Source organism: Tursiops truncatus, chromosome 13 (assembly GCF_011762595.2).
Source record: "Tursiops truncatus isolate mTurTru1 chromosome 13, mTurTru1.mat.Y, whole genome shotgun sequence".
NCBI classification, from domain to species: domain Eukaryota; kingdom Metazoa; phylum Chordata; class Mammalia; order Artiodactyla; family Delphinidae; genus Tursiops; species Tursiops truncatus.
Genome location: NC_047046.1, coordinates 8,857,696 through 8,871,515, shown reverse-complemented (window position 1 = coordinate 8,871,515; position 13,820 = coordinate 8,857,696). Strand labels below are relative to the sequence as shown.

The 13,820-nt window shown below is 46.6% G+C and overlaps 1 protein-coding gene across 1 annotated transcript in view; it reads right to left on the bottom strand.

Annotated features, from left to right (window-relative positions):
• CCDC63 (coiled-coil domain containing 63) overlaps window positions 1-13,820 on the bottom strand; it is a 28,123-nt gene that overhangs the window by 7,353 nt on the left and 6,950 nt on the right. The window contains 7 exon segments of the mRNA XM_019950094.3: window positions 2,610-2,684; window positions 5,536-5,756; window positions 9,305-9,336; window positions 9,338-9,481; window positions 10,473-10,654; window positions 11,067-11,162; window positions 11,164-11,187. Of these exon segments, the coding sequence (XP_019805653.2) occupies window positions 2,610-2,684; window positions 5,536-5,756; window positions 9,305-9,336; window positions 9,338-9,481; window positions 10,473-10,654; window positions 11,067-11,162; window positions 11,164-11,187 (774 nt within the window).

Here is a 13,820-nt window from a genome sequence, read left to right as displayed (position 1 = left end):
TAAGGATCCCAAAGGGCCCTATTCACACCCCCATTTTCCAGGTGAGGAAACTAAGGCTCTAAGGAATACAGCCAGGAGAGGGAAGCCATGGTTTGAACTGTCTCTCAACCACCACACCAGGCAGCTTCCTCCATCCCAAACACTGGAATATTCAGTTCCCAGGGCTGCATTTCCTCATATGACAGCAAGAGCCCCCCCCTCATTCTAAAGGTGCATTAAAAGATCACATGGTTGAGAATTCCCTGGTGGTCCGGTGGTTAGGACTCTGTGCTTCCACTGCAGAGGGCATGAGTTCAATCCCTGGTCACGGAACTAAGATTCTACAAGCTGCGCGGCATAGCCAAAAAAAAAAAAGATCACATGATTAAAAACATTTCTTAAAGCCTGATGTGACAGTGACAACACATGTCCAGCACCTAAAATGTTCCAGGCATATTACACACATCATCTTAACTTATCCTCACAACTGCCCCAGTTTTCAGATGAGGAATATTGAGGTCAGAGAAGAAAAGTGAACTTGTGTTTAGCTCCTCTGTATTGAGTTGTCTAATACCTGACCATGGGCACAACTCTTTATTTGGACAATTATTTGGTAACAAGATGATGGTGATTTGAGGTTTTATTGACTTACAGGATAAACAACAACAATAATGATAGCTATGTTTATAGCTCTCTGCCCTGCACTGTGCCAAGCGTGTACATTGCAGTATCTTATTCAATCTTCACGGCCCTACAAAGTGAGTACAATTTTTAATCCCCACTTTACAGGTGAGACACAGAGCCTCAGAGAGGTTAAGTCACTTTCTCAAAGTCACACAGCCAGGAAGCAACTCTTCTGGGAGTCATACCCAAGCATTTGTTCCCAGGGCCTGGTTGCTTAACTCCTATGCAAAACCCTCCCATTAAAGGACTGGTCTCACCACTTCTCCCAGAGGGGAGGATGAAATGGAAGTTAAGTGGAAAGGTTCCAAGAGTAGAGGAGATGGAAGCGATCTTTAGCAGGGGGGTAAGAAAAGTGGGTTCTAAGTGAGCCCATTGCTATTAAGACAAATTCTCTTGCTTAGAGTATTTGCATTTGAAAAGAGGTTCCAGGAGTTCCTACTAAAGCCAAAGGAACAAAGAGCTGCTGGAGGGCTTCAGGCAGAGGTCTTCAGGGGGAGATGCTTGGGGTTGCCCGGTCAGCCTTCCCAAACTGTGTCCCCCTTTAGGCCTTCAAAACCCCAAGAGGCAGAACAGCACAAGTCCCAACCCCAAGGAAGCATTTGGACACTGGATGGCTCAAAGCCGAGGATGTGGGACCCCAAGCATGTGTCCAACTTAAGGAGAGTCTCCTTGAACTTGGGCCCTGCCTGCAAGTCTACATTCCCCATCCCCGAGTCCTGGGAGAGGTTGCTGAGCCTGAGAGGTGCTTTGCTGCCCTCCAGTGGCGCATGAGAGAATGGCATGGCCAACCCTTTCTGCCACCTGCATGCCAAGAGTAGAAATAAGCCACAGAGAAAGGAAGGGAAATGACCAAGGATTGTAGTTCCTGGGCCAGGAACTACTGGATTAGAACAGGGCTTTGCAGTCAAACTCTCTGGTCATATCTTTGCCAGGCATTTGCTATCCATTCTCCCCTTATACCTTAATAGCAAAATGCTGATTGTATTTGGGGTGGCAATGTGCCGGCTAAAAGTTATATCTCCAACCCTCCTTTGCAATAGGGATGGCCAGTGAGACATAGATACAGAAGTCACTGGCTGAGAATTCAGGGAAAAAACTTTTAAGCTGACTAACTCAATTAGCAAGGCCTTTTTTTCCTTCCCTACTTTCTTTCTGCTTGGAATGTGTATGTGATGGGTGGGCCATTGGCAGCCATAATACAACCATGAGGCATCCTTGAGAATGTAAGCCACACACTAAAGATGGAAAAACTGAAAGGAGAAGGCTGGGTTACTGATGACATAATGACCAGCCCTGAAGTGTTTATCTCCAGATTTATGTTTTAACAAAGTAAATAAACTTCTATTGCTTAGGCCACTGTTATTTTGGGTCCCTATTATTAGCAGCTGAATGCAATGCAAAGCTCATGCAGTATCCCAGCTCCATGATGTTGGCGATTACTTCCCTGAACCTCAGTTTCCTCATCTGTAAAATAGATCATACCACCTACCTCATAGAGCTGTTGTGAGGATTAAATGAGATAATGCAAGCAAAGCACTTAGCCCAGTGCCTAGTATGTAGTAATGGCTCAGGAAATGTTTGTAATTACTATTATTGATTGAGAACAGGCCACAGCCAGGACAAGGGGGAGAGAGAATAAAAGACTGAGGCAGAGATCTGTCTGGAATTTACCAGCCTGGGATGAAATTATAGGCACAAGGGCCTGAGATAGGTTCCCTGAAGTGGGAGAGTCTTTAAAATGGACAAAGAGAGCCTCAGGGACAAAATTCTGCAGCAAGATCTGTAGCAGAGGCTGCCTGTAACAAAAGGTCGGGACATGTCAAGACATGACCCAGGCCAGTAGATAGTCATGGGGCAGACATCTTCCTCCTCCTGAGAACCAACTGACAGGTCACCTGACAGACAATGGAGACTCCTGCATCCCTCCCTCCCCACCCTGGTCTTACCTCCAGCTGTCTCAGGATGGAGCAGCTGTCCTCATGTGATGATTTCTGCTGGGATTGCGAGCGGATAACCTCATTCTGCTCAGGAGAGAACCAGACCATAAGGAAAAGCAAGTGCTCCCCTGCCCAACATACCTAAAAATAAGCCAATGCCTCGAGGCGTTGGTGAGGATTTAAATTATCCATTTCAAGTAGCCCCAGAACCCCTGGACCCCTCTTATGTCCATGGAGGTTCTTTCTGATGTTTCTGAATTAAAAGGAGGATGTAGGCATGAGCAGGTGGGTGGTTCATCCTTTCTGGAGAATTGTGTATAATCAGTAGGATTTGCTGCAATGGTGGCAATGTTCTATCTGTGCCGTCCAGCACTGCAGCCACTAGCCACGCATGGGCACAGAGCACTTGCAATGTGGCTAGTCCCACTGAGGAACTCATTTTTTAATTTAATTTAAATTGATTTAAACTTAAGTTGCCCCATGTAGCTGATGGTTATGGTAATGGACGGGCAGCTCCAGAGCAGGGGTTCTCAAGCTCTAGCATGAATCAGAATCACCTGGGGGTTTGTGAAAACACAGATATCCGGGCCCCACACCAGAGGTTCTGATTCAGTATGTCTGCGTGAGGTCCACAAATGTGCATTTCTCGCAAGTTCCCAGGAGATGCTGCTGGTCCAGGGACTAGATTTGAGAACTCCTGGGCTAGAACAGTGTGTCCAAATGTAAAAGGCAAGCACCCTTTTTTTTTTTTTTTTTTTTTTTTTTTTTGCGGTACGCAGGCCTCTCACTGTTGTGGCCTCTCCCATTGCGGAGCACAGGCTCCGGACACGCAGGCCCAGCGGCCATGGCTCACGGGCCCAGCCGCTCCACAGCATGTGGGATCCTCCCGGACCAGGGCATGAACCCGTGTCCCCTGCATCGGCAGGCGGACTCTCAACCACTGCGCCACCAGGGAAGCCCAGCAAGCACCTTTTGATGGGGCAATACCATCTCTAGGAGTCTGTCCCATGGAAACAATAGGACATGTGGGCAAGGTGGCCACTCAAGGCTGTCCCTTGTGCTATTATCTGTAATCTCCGTTAGGGACAACCTACATGTCTACCGGTTGGGGATCGGTTAAGTAAACGATGGTACATTTACATTGTGGGGGGGAAAGGGTCTCAAATTAAAATATGGTTTAGGGCTTCCCTGGTGGCACAGTGGCTGGGAGTCTTCCTGCCAATGCAGGGGACACAGGTTTGAGCCCTGGTCCCGGAAGAGCCCACATGCCACGGAGCAGCTAGGCCCATGCGCTGAAAGTGCTGAGCCTGCGCTCTGGAGCCCGTGAGCCAAAACTACTGAGCCCACGTGCCACAACTACTGAAGCCCGCGTGCCTAGAGCCCGTGCTCCGCAACAAGAGAAGCCACTGCAATGAGAAGCCCGCGCTCCTCAACGAAGACCCAATGCAGCCAAAAATAAATTAATTAATTAATTTTTTAAAATATATGGTTTAAATGCAGATTCCTGGCTTATTCTCAGAGAATCTAGGTTTGTAGGTATGGGATAGGGCCTGGGGAATCTGTTCTTTTACGAAGAATTTTGTGATACTACCACAGAGCATCTAGGGTCTCCAGAAGCCACTGAAAAGAACATAGAAGATGTTGGGCAGTATCTATGATGAATTGTTGAAGAAAAAAGTTTATTAAACAGCACGAACTATCTAGTATACACCCAGTACTATAAGTGGGCATCTAGGTGAGTGTGTGTATGTATGTGTGTGTGTGCGCACGCACGGACACATGCTTAAGTGCACACTGCCTTCGTAAAGCAATGTCACCAAAATATTTATTGGCAGTGTCTCTGAGTGGTGATATTTTGGTGACCTGTACTTTTTCCTTATATTTTTCTGAATTACATTTTCCCACAGGCATAGCTACTTGCACATGACCCCACATTCAGGAAACAGTGACATTGCAAAAGGAAGGGCTCCCCTCAGTCTCCCCTGAGCACAGGGACCTCAGAGGAAAGAGTAATGAATTCCCAGAGGAGGTGACATCTGTCAAGACTAATGAGCGGTATTGCATCAGAAGAAAAGTGGGAGGGGCGGGGAATAGCATGAGGAAAGCCTCAGAGGAAGGAAATGCAGGGGGAAGCTGGGACTGGCAGCTGATGAGAGTGCCTTGGGGGTCATGATGGGAGCTGAGCATGCAGGGGCAGGTTGAAGCCAAATTTTGAAGGGACTGGAGTGTCACACTAAGGAGTTTAGACTCTCTCCTGTGCAGACAGTTACAAAGGCTGGTTATGTGTGTTCTGTGGAGCAAGTAGTCCAGGGAGCCAATTAAGTTTGGGAAATTATGGATTCAACAAGGTAAATAGTTTCTTTACTGTAGGATTTGTCAGAGCCTTTATTATGCTCATATATATCAACTCTCTCCAAGATTAGTTTACCATCTCTCCTCAATTCTGTGAAGCTGTTGATTAACAGGGGTCAGCCAGCTTTTAAGGCAAAGGGCCAGATTGTCGATATTTTGGGCTTTGCAGCCCACATATGGTCTGTCTTGCATACTTTGTTTCCTTACAACCCTTTAAAAATGTGAAACCATTCTTGGCTCATGGACTGTACAAAAACAGGCCAAAGGGCATATCTGGCTGTGGCTATAGTTTACTGAACTCTGGATTATAAGACATACCATGGATTTTAAATGTCACTTATTGGGGGTGAGGGGACATGAACACATTAAGTGTATGTATCAACTGGAAGACAAATACCAATTTCAGGAAGGTTAAAATGTAGGGGGGAAAACACTGGGGGAATATAGTATTTCCTAAACTTTTTTGACTTGAAGCCCTTTTTTCTGCAGAGTATCTCAAAGAGTGTTCCAAGGAACCCGCTTTGGGGAAGGCTGCTGTGGGAGCAGGTGGGCCCCTGGCCTGGGGAAGAAGAGGTGCCCTGACCTGGATTCTCTCAGTCTTCTTGTGCATCATCTTGATGTCATTGTTGAGCTCTGTGACATACATGAACTGAGCAAAATTCTTCTCCTCCTTGGCCAGAAACTCCTCGATGAGCTGATTCAGGTTGCCATTCTTTGTCAGCTTCAGCAGCAGGAGGTGAGCCACCTCATAGCTCTCAAAACTCTCACCCTTGTTCTTCTTCCCATGCGTCTTTGCCTTGAGAGCTAGAAAAGGAAGAACTGGCAACCATGAGTCTGAAAGGGAAGCCGCTCAGAGTAGTGCCCAGTGGAGGGATGTGCTCCATAGCATTATCATTGTGCCCTGGGGAGGGGGCTAGACTTTCCCATGAGATGGAGTGGAAGCTTCCCTCCTTAGCCACTTCACGAATATCTAATTGATTGTCTACTATGTTCCAGACACTGTGCTGGGCTCCATAGCTACAAAATCACTGCTCCACAGAGCTTTTAGTGGAGGAATCAGCCACAAAGAGAAAAGAAAAAGAGATAGCCAAGTAAACAGAAAAAGAAATCCAATAATTACCATTGTGGCCCAGGCAATGGAGGAGATGTAGTAGGTGCTGTGATGGGGTAGCTGCGTGGCCAGGGAAGGAGGTGACGTGAGCAGGATGAAGGCCGGGGAAGCCCTCTTGGCAGAGGGCCTTAAGCAGTCTCAGGGCTTGGCAGATTCAAGGCATTAGAACAAAGAAAGTTCTCCAAGCCTTGCTCCCCAGCCTGATGCCTGCAATAGCCCCACCTCTCCTGAATCCAGCCTTGTCTCTCTGATTTGGCCTCCACATGGCAATCGGAAGGCTCTTTCTAGATCTTCCTAGGCACATCTGGCCACGTGACCCCTTTTCATGTGTGGCTCCCTACTGTCCCTGGGATGAAGCTGAAGTTTCTCGGCATAATTTAAGATCTGATCCCCTCTAACCCTCAGTGCCTGGTCACTATCAGACTCAGTCACTAGTCTGCCTAAATCTTCTGATAGCTTCCCACCACACTTAGAATCAACGTGAGCTCCCTGTGCAGCCTATAAGGGCCTGTGTGGTCTGGCTCCTCCTCACCCCTCCAATTTCATCTCCTACCACTCTCCTGTTGGCATCAACTCACTCCAGCCACACTGGCCTCCTCTCTGTTCTAGAAATATGCCTACCTCACTCCCACCTCAGGGCCTTTACACCTGCAATTCCTTCTTCCTGGGATGTGCTTCTCCCAGTCTTCCATGTGGCTGGTTCTCTCCTATCATTCAAGTCTCTGCCCAAACAGCACCTCCTCCAAGAGGCCCACCCTGACCACCCTAGATAAAGCAGCCCCTGGTTACTCTCTGTCAATTATCCTGTTTTGTTTTCTTCATCATGCTCATGGGTTCCCGAGAGATCAGATTAACTTTTGCCAATTTGCCAATTTGTCATCTCCCCTGACAGAAGTTCAGCTCCAGAAGGACAGGACCTCTGTCTTACTCCCCACCGTCTCCCAACACGTAGCCCAGTTCCTGGCACATGGTCAGTCCTGCAGGAGTGGCCTCTGCCTGTTTCTCCAGCTTTGCGTCTACACTCCAGTTAACACGTTCCTGCCTCTGGGCCTTTGTCTCTGCCTGGATTCCTCACCCTTGCACAACTAGACTCTTTTCATCCTTTAGATCACAGTCTGAACAGCCCCTCCTTGTCCATCCTATCCAAGAGAGGTCTCCCTGTTACTTTTCCATCTCAGTCCCTTGTTTTCTTCCTTCAAAGGTTCTATCACAACCTGAAGTGTTTGTATTTGTCTATTTGCTTGTTTTTTTGTGTGTCTCCATATCTAAAACATAAGCTCCGTGACATCAAGGACTAACACTGTCTTGATCACTGCTCTGTCTCTGGTCCCCAACATGGTGCCTGTTTCAGGATAGGTGATCATTAAAATTTGTTGGAAGACCAAGAATGCAATGGTTGGATGGATGAAGGAAGGAGTCAACTGATCATGAAGAACTTACCCCTGCCGTGTCACAGGAACAGGAGGAGCCTGGAGGCTGGGAGACCCAGCAGAAGCTGCTAGAGGAGATGTGATGAGAAAGATGACAAGGCTGAGGCAGTGAGAAGAGGAAGGATGGACGCACAAGTCAACTGGAGTGGCAGTGAATGGGAGAACTCCTATTGACTGCACAGTTCGGGTCTTGGATGCCTAGTGGAATCTTGAGGCTGCTCAGTGGATTAGGAGAGAGAAGAGGGGAGTAGTAGGACCTCAGGCTTTGGGGGGCAGACACACTTGGGATGGGGTCCTGGATCTGTTACTTACATTGCAGAGGACCTTGGCTATATCCATGTATCCTCTCTCAGCTGCACTGCCCTCATATGTCAACTGGGGGTGTTAATAATAATGTCTGCCTCTTGGAGATATTGTGAAGGCTAAATGGAAGCCATGCATGCCAAGCATAGAGAATGGAAGCTGGCATAAGCCAGTGGCTCAGTAAATGGATGGGTGGGTGGATGGAGGATGGAAGGATGGATGGATAAAGGATGGAAGATGGATGGGTGGATGGATGGATGGATAGATGGAGGATGGAAGGATGGATGGATGGATGGATGGACAGAAGGTCCAAAAGGTGGTTTTTGTAATGTTAGAGAGTGAGAGATGGGATTTCTCAGAAAAACACTTCCAGCCATACAGTTGCAAATAAGGTAGGAAGGGACAGAAGGGGCTGAAAGAAAAAAAACAAATGCAGCTGCACAGGGGGCTCTCCCTTCAATCTGTTGAGGAGAGAGTTAACATAGCAGACCTGAGACTGCTCTCCTTAGAAAGGCCTGCTTGCAAGGTTGGCCCTTGGCCTTCATCTGGGAACTTAAATGGTGAACAGCTCCCTACACTGATATAAAACTTTCCTAAACGGTAAGTGTGGCTCCTGAGCCCAGACTGTAAGGACAGTGTGCTTTATGCCTAACACCTGCCTTCCTGCTGGGAAGCTGGAATTTTGGTATGTGCTGGGGAGAGGGTGCCTACGTGACCAGCCTCCAGTAAGAATCTTGGGCACCAAGTCTCTAATGAGCTCCCCAAGCAGACGACTCTTCATATGTGTTGTCACAATTAGATGCTGGAGGAATTAAGCATGCCCTGTGTGACTCCACTGGGAGAAGATCCTGGAAGCTTGTGCCTTGTTTCCTCTGGACTTCGCCCCACGCACCTTTTCTCTTTGCTGATTTTTCTTTGTGTCCCTACATCATAGCCATGTCTGCTGAGTCTTGTGAGTCTTCTTTGAGAATCACCCAGCCCGGGGGTGGTCTTGGGGACCTCTGACACACAAGCTCCTCCTCTAAACAATGGAAGGAGAGCCACAGGGTGAGGACACATCCTACAGGTTATGGGTGGCAGATAAAACCCAAGGCATCCAGTTAAATTTGAATCTCAGACAAACAATATATATTTTTTTCCTTTGGCCACACTGCACAGCACGCAGGATCTTAGTTTCCCAACCAGGGATCGAACCCCTGCCCCCTGCAGTGGAAGCACAGGGTCTTAGCCATGGGACCACCAGGGTAGTCCTGACACAAATGATATATTTTTAACAGTATAAATATGTCCCAATTGTAGATAAACCACAAATAAGTTTTTAGTATAAGTATGTCTCAAATACTACATGAGACTAAAATTTTATTCATTGTTTATGTGAAATTTAAATTTAACGGCATCTTGTATTTTTATTTGCTAAATTTGGCAAACCTACTACAAGGAGACTCGGGCACCTTCAGTTGAGAGAGAGAGAGAGAGAGAGAGAAAAGAGGACACCTGGAAAGCATTACCTTCTTCCTTTTTGGACTGCTCCTCAAACTCGATCATTCAGCTTGATGAGTAGGAAGGATGTGAGCTTGGTTTCATGATCATAGAGACGCTCCAACTCTCGGATCTCCAGGTTGTACTGAGAGATGTCCTTCTGCTGGCGGTCCTTCATGGCAGCCATTCGAGCCATGGCTTCCAGCCTGGGCGAGGGGGGCACGACAGAGTCTGAGTGTCCGGAGGCGCCGTCCTTCTCCTCCCCTCTCCCTACCAGTCCAGACAGACTTCCTGACTGGTCAATGACCATCACTCCTTTTAATCATGGAGGTTTCTGGGAGTAGAGGAACAACTTTCCTCACCTGAATGACAGCAGTTGACAGCTCTAGACCACCCTCAGGAAATGATTTTCTATCATCATCATCATCACCACCACCATCACCACCATCATCATGATCATCATCACCATCAGCAACATCATCACCAGCAGCATCACCACCACCATCATGATCTTCACCACCATCACCACCACCACCACCATCAGTATCATCATTACCATCAGCAGTATCACCACCATCAGCATCATCACACATCACCATTATCACTAGTACCATCATCATCACCACTTGTCAAGTACTATGTCCCAGCCACTCGCTTATATACACATATTATTTAATCCTCACTACCACCTGAAGGGGTCCTCCAACAATGTAGTAGTGATGGAGCCAGGGTTCAAACCCAGATCTCTCTGACTCCAAAATCTGCACTCTTCACCACTAAACTGCATGCTTTTTGCCCCTCTAGGTGTGAAGCCGGGAGACAGCCCAGACTGAGAGGGACCCCTAGGACTAGAGGCAGGGACACCTGGGGGAGATGGTACAGCATAGGGGTTTGAGTCGCAACTCCACCACATCTGCCATTTATTTGGATCTTAGGTAAGTATCTTGGCATCTCTAAGCCTCCATTTTCTGGTCTGTAAAATGAGGATAATAACTCCTAGGGCTGTTGTGAAGGTTGAAATACTACCCAGAGCATCTAGCATCATGCTTGGCTGACACACAATCAGCACTCAGAGTTATTATGATGATGATTTCAGGTTCCTCAACACATAAGCACAGTGGGTAGAGGTGGCCCAGAGTAGGAAGCTCAGCAGGGGGCTGAGACATCTTTGCCCCCAGGGTCTCTCCCCCAGCCCGCCTCTGCTCATAGGCCTGCGCAGACTGCTCGATGGCCATATTCATTGTTTTCTTCTGCATCAACAAGCGCCGATGAATCTGCTCATAGATGTTGTCATAAGCAGCCTTCTCATACCGTAGGTCCTCAGTCTCCTTCCGGAGCTTTGCATTGGTGGTCAGCATCTTGTCAAAGTGTACAGTGACCTGCAAAGAGGGCTCTGCTTCAAAATAAGGCTCACTCCTGGGGCATGAGACAAGCTTCCAGAAGGCAGCCAGAGGGTTGAAGGGTCTTCCCCTCACCTCCCACCCCAGGCCCACAGAACAATGGTTGGAGTGCTGCCTGGCCTGTGTGCACACCATCGTTCACCTTATCCCGACTCAACCAATGAGATGAGTATGTTCTGCTAATGGCTTCACAGACATCATTCTTCCCTCTTAGCAAAGGGAGGCAGAGTCGTTTGCAGAGTTTTTTTTGTTTGTTTGTTTTCTGGTCACGTTGCAGCACGTGGGATCTTAGTTCCCCGACCAGGGATAGAATCCGTGCCCTCTACAGTGGAAGCATTGAGTCCTAACCACTGGACCACCAGGGAATTCCCCCAGAGAACACCTTACGTACGAGATGCAAACGGGTTTCCAAAACGTGGATCCGTTTTTGCAGTTTCTGGGGGTTATTGGCCTCCTGTATTTTTGAGAAGATCTGTCTTTGGTTTATATATATATTTTTCCATCTGAATGATCTGAAAAGAAAAAGAGAAAGAGAGAGAGAGAGAAAACCCAGCTGTGTTAACATCTGTATGGGTACAAATGTGCCAGTTCACTAACTCAAGTGTGGTAAAACAAAAACTGCAATGTTCTTTCTTTTCCCATGAATGGAATTTTAATTCTCTCTTGGGTGTATGCTCAACTCAACTTAACCTTAGCCAGTTTGGGGCAAAATGAGGCAACTTAGGGTTTTTACTCTCACCCGTGCATGTACATTTCACTTACCTGTGGGCGAAAATTTCACCTGGCCCTAAAGCCACGGTTTCCAGCAGAAATGGCATTATTCCCCCAAGAAGCCTTCTGTAACCTTTGTTTTTTGTTTTGTTTTGTTTTTTGCTCTTGCAATGATGACGATGTTAGTGGCACTTAATGGCAGGTCATGAGATGTCACATACCCTGCAACATGTAAGACAGCACCAAACATCCAAGAATTGTCCTCCACCCCTTTTGACTTTCCAGTGCCCCTCAGGATATTAGGCAGGTGAAGAACCTCTCTATAATTTTCTGTACCTAGAATCAAACTGTCTTTTACATATACACACACAGTATTTTTCATTAGGTTTTAATAGACACTTAATTATCCAGGAATGTAGTCACTGTATAAATCAAGAGAATGTTCGTTGATTTGTTTGGAACTTTACCAAGAGTTGGCCACCATTTTGGAAATCATGACACCAGCACAACCTGGATCATCATCTTTGAGTTGTGGATACAACAAGTCCAAATTGGTCTGCAGTGTGGAATCTTCAGTGATTCTGCATATCAATAATACTGGCCTCTGACTATATCTTTTAGACCAGCGGTCTGCAAACTAAGGCCCTGGGCCAAATCTGCCCCATTGCCTGTTTTTTGTTTGTTTGTTTGTTTGTTAATATTTATTTATTTATTTTGGTTGCACTGGGTCTTACTTGCAGCACGTGGGATCTTCATTGCAGCATGCAAGATCCTTTTTCTTTTTTTTAGCTACAGCATGTAGACTCTTAGGTGTCGCATGCATGCAGGATCTAGTTCCCCAACCAGGGATCGAACCCGGGCCCCCTGCACTGGGAGCGCAGAGTCTTACCCAATGGACCACCAGGGAAGCCCCCCACTGCCTGTTTTCATAAATAAAGTTTTATTGGCACACAGCCATGCCCATTCTTTGCATTGTCTATGGCTGCTTTCATACTATGAAGGCAGAGTGGAGTAGTGTGGCCCACAAAGTCAAAATATTTACTATCAGGGCCTCTGCAGAGCAATTTGCTGGCCCCGGTCTCGATAAGTCAGGCCAAAACATGCACGTATCGAAATACATATAATTTTAGTATAAGTAGCTTTCCTTCATTTTTCCTTTGCATTACAGTTATGGCATCATATTGATTTAAAAGAAGAAGGATAAAGGATTATATCATCTATGAATTTCACTTCAGGATTGTAAAGGAGGTATTACCAAACATTTGCTGTTAAAAAGGGGCATTGGCAGTTGAGTGACTCATAATTTCAAGTGTCAACAACTAAAAATGATTAAGTTCAATTAGGTTCAGGTCTTGCTAAAAACATGCTTTCCTTGGGAATTCCCTGGTGGTCAGTGGTTAGGACTCCTCCCTTTCACTGCTGAGGGCCCGGGTTCAATCCCTGGTGGAAGAACTAAGATCCCACAAGCCGTGCAGTGTGGCCAAAAAATAAAATAAAATGAAGCATTTTAAAAAACATATGCTTTCCTCACAAGACTTTACCCTCTCTGCCTTTATGGGCACAGATCTCAGCAGCCTTCCTTCAGGGGCAGCAGCTTGTATCAATTAGAAACACATGCAACTACAAATTACAGAAAGCCCAACTAACAATGGTTTAAACAAATTATGGTTTATCTTTCTCTCATAATACACTGCTGGCTTAAGTTCAGTAACTCCAGGAGGTAAAAACAAGATCTCTGTAATTCACCTGGCTTCTCCCTCAAAAGATGGCTGCCATTGCACCAGCCTTCACACAGTTATGTTCCAGGGAGGAAAGTAGAGGAAGCAATATGGATGAAGGGTACGACCTATACCTGGAAAGCAAAACTTTCCCAGACACCCCTAACAGATATCCCCTTACATTTCATTGTCTACCTTTAGGTGCAAGGGAAAATGGGAAATATAGCTTTTTAGCTGGGCACATGCTCACCTGAATAAAGTCAGGGATCTGTTAGAGAGGAAAACATAAAGAATGGCAGTGTCACCCACAACACTATGTAGTTACAGTTGCTTCAAGGAAATTCAGGCCCAATATTGCCAGATCTTCCAGTTTTTTTTAAAAGGGAAGCCAGATATCTGAATTTTTACATGAAATCTCCTGATTTTTAACATGTTAGGCCAAAGCCTTCATGTTGTCAGGCTCAGCCTGTTCTGAAGGCCACTGGTCTACTCATACATTTAGGGTCATGGAAGACCCACAGAAAAGTGATGAAAGATGGTTTTTAGGCAGCAAGAGATGCTTAACGGAAGACAGAAGAATGTTCCAGAACCAGGAGGCTGGCAGAGGTGACAACAGCCAGAACTGTACTGTGGTGGACATGGTGGGTGGTTAACCCGTCGTGGGTGTTCTGGGAAAGAATACCCATCCCACCCCAGAAGACTGATCCAAGCCAAGC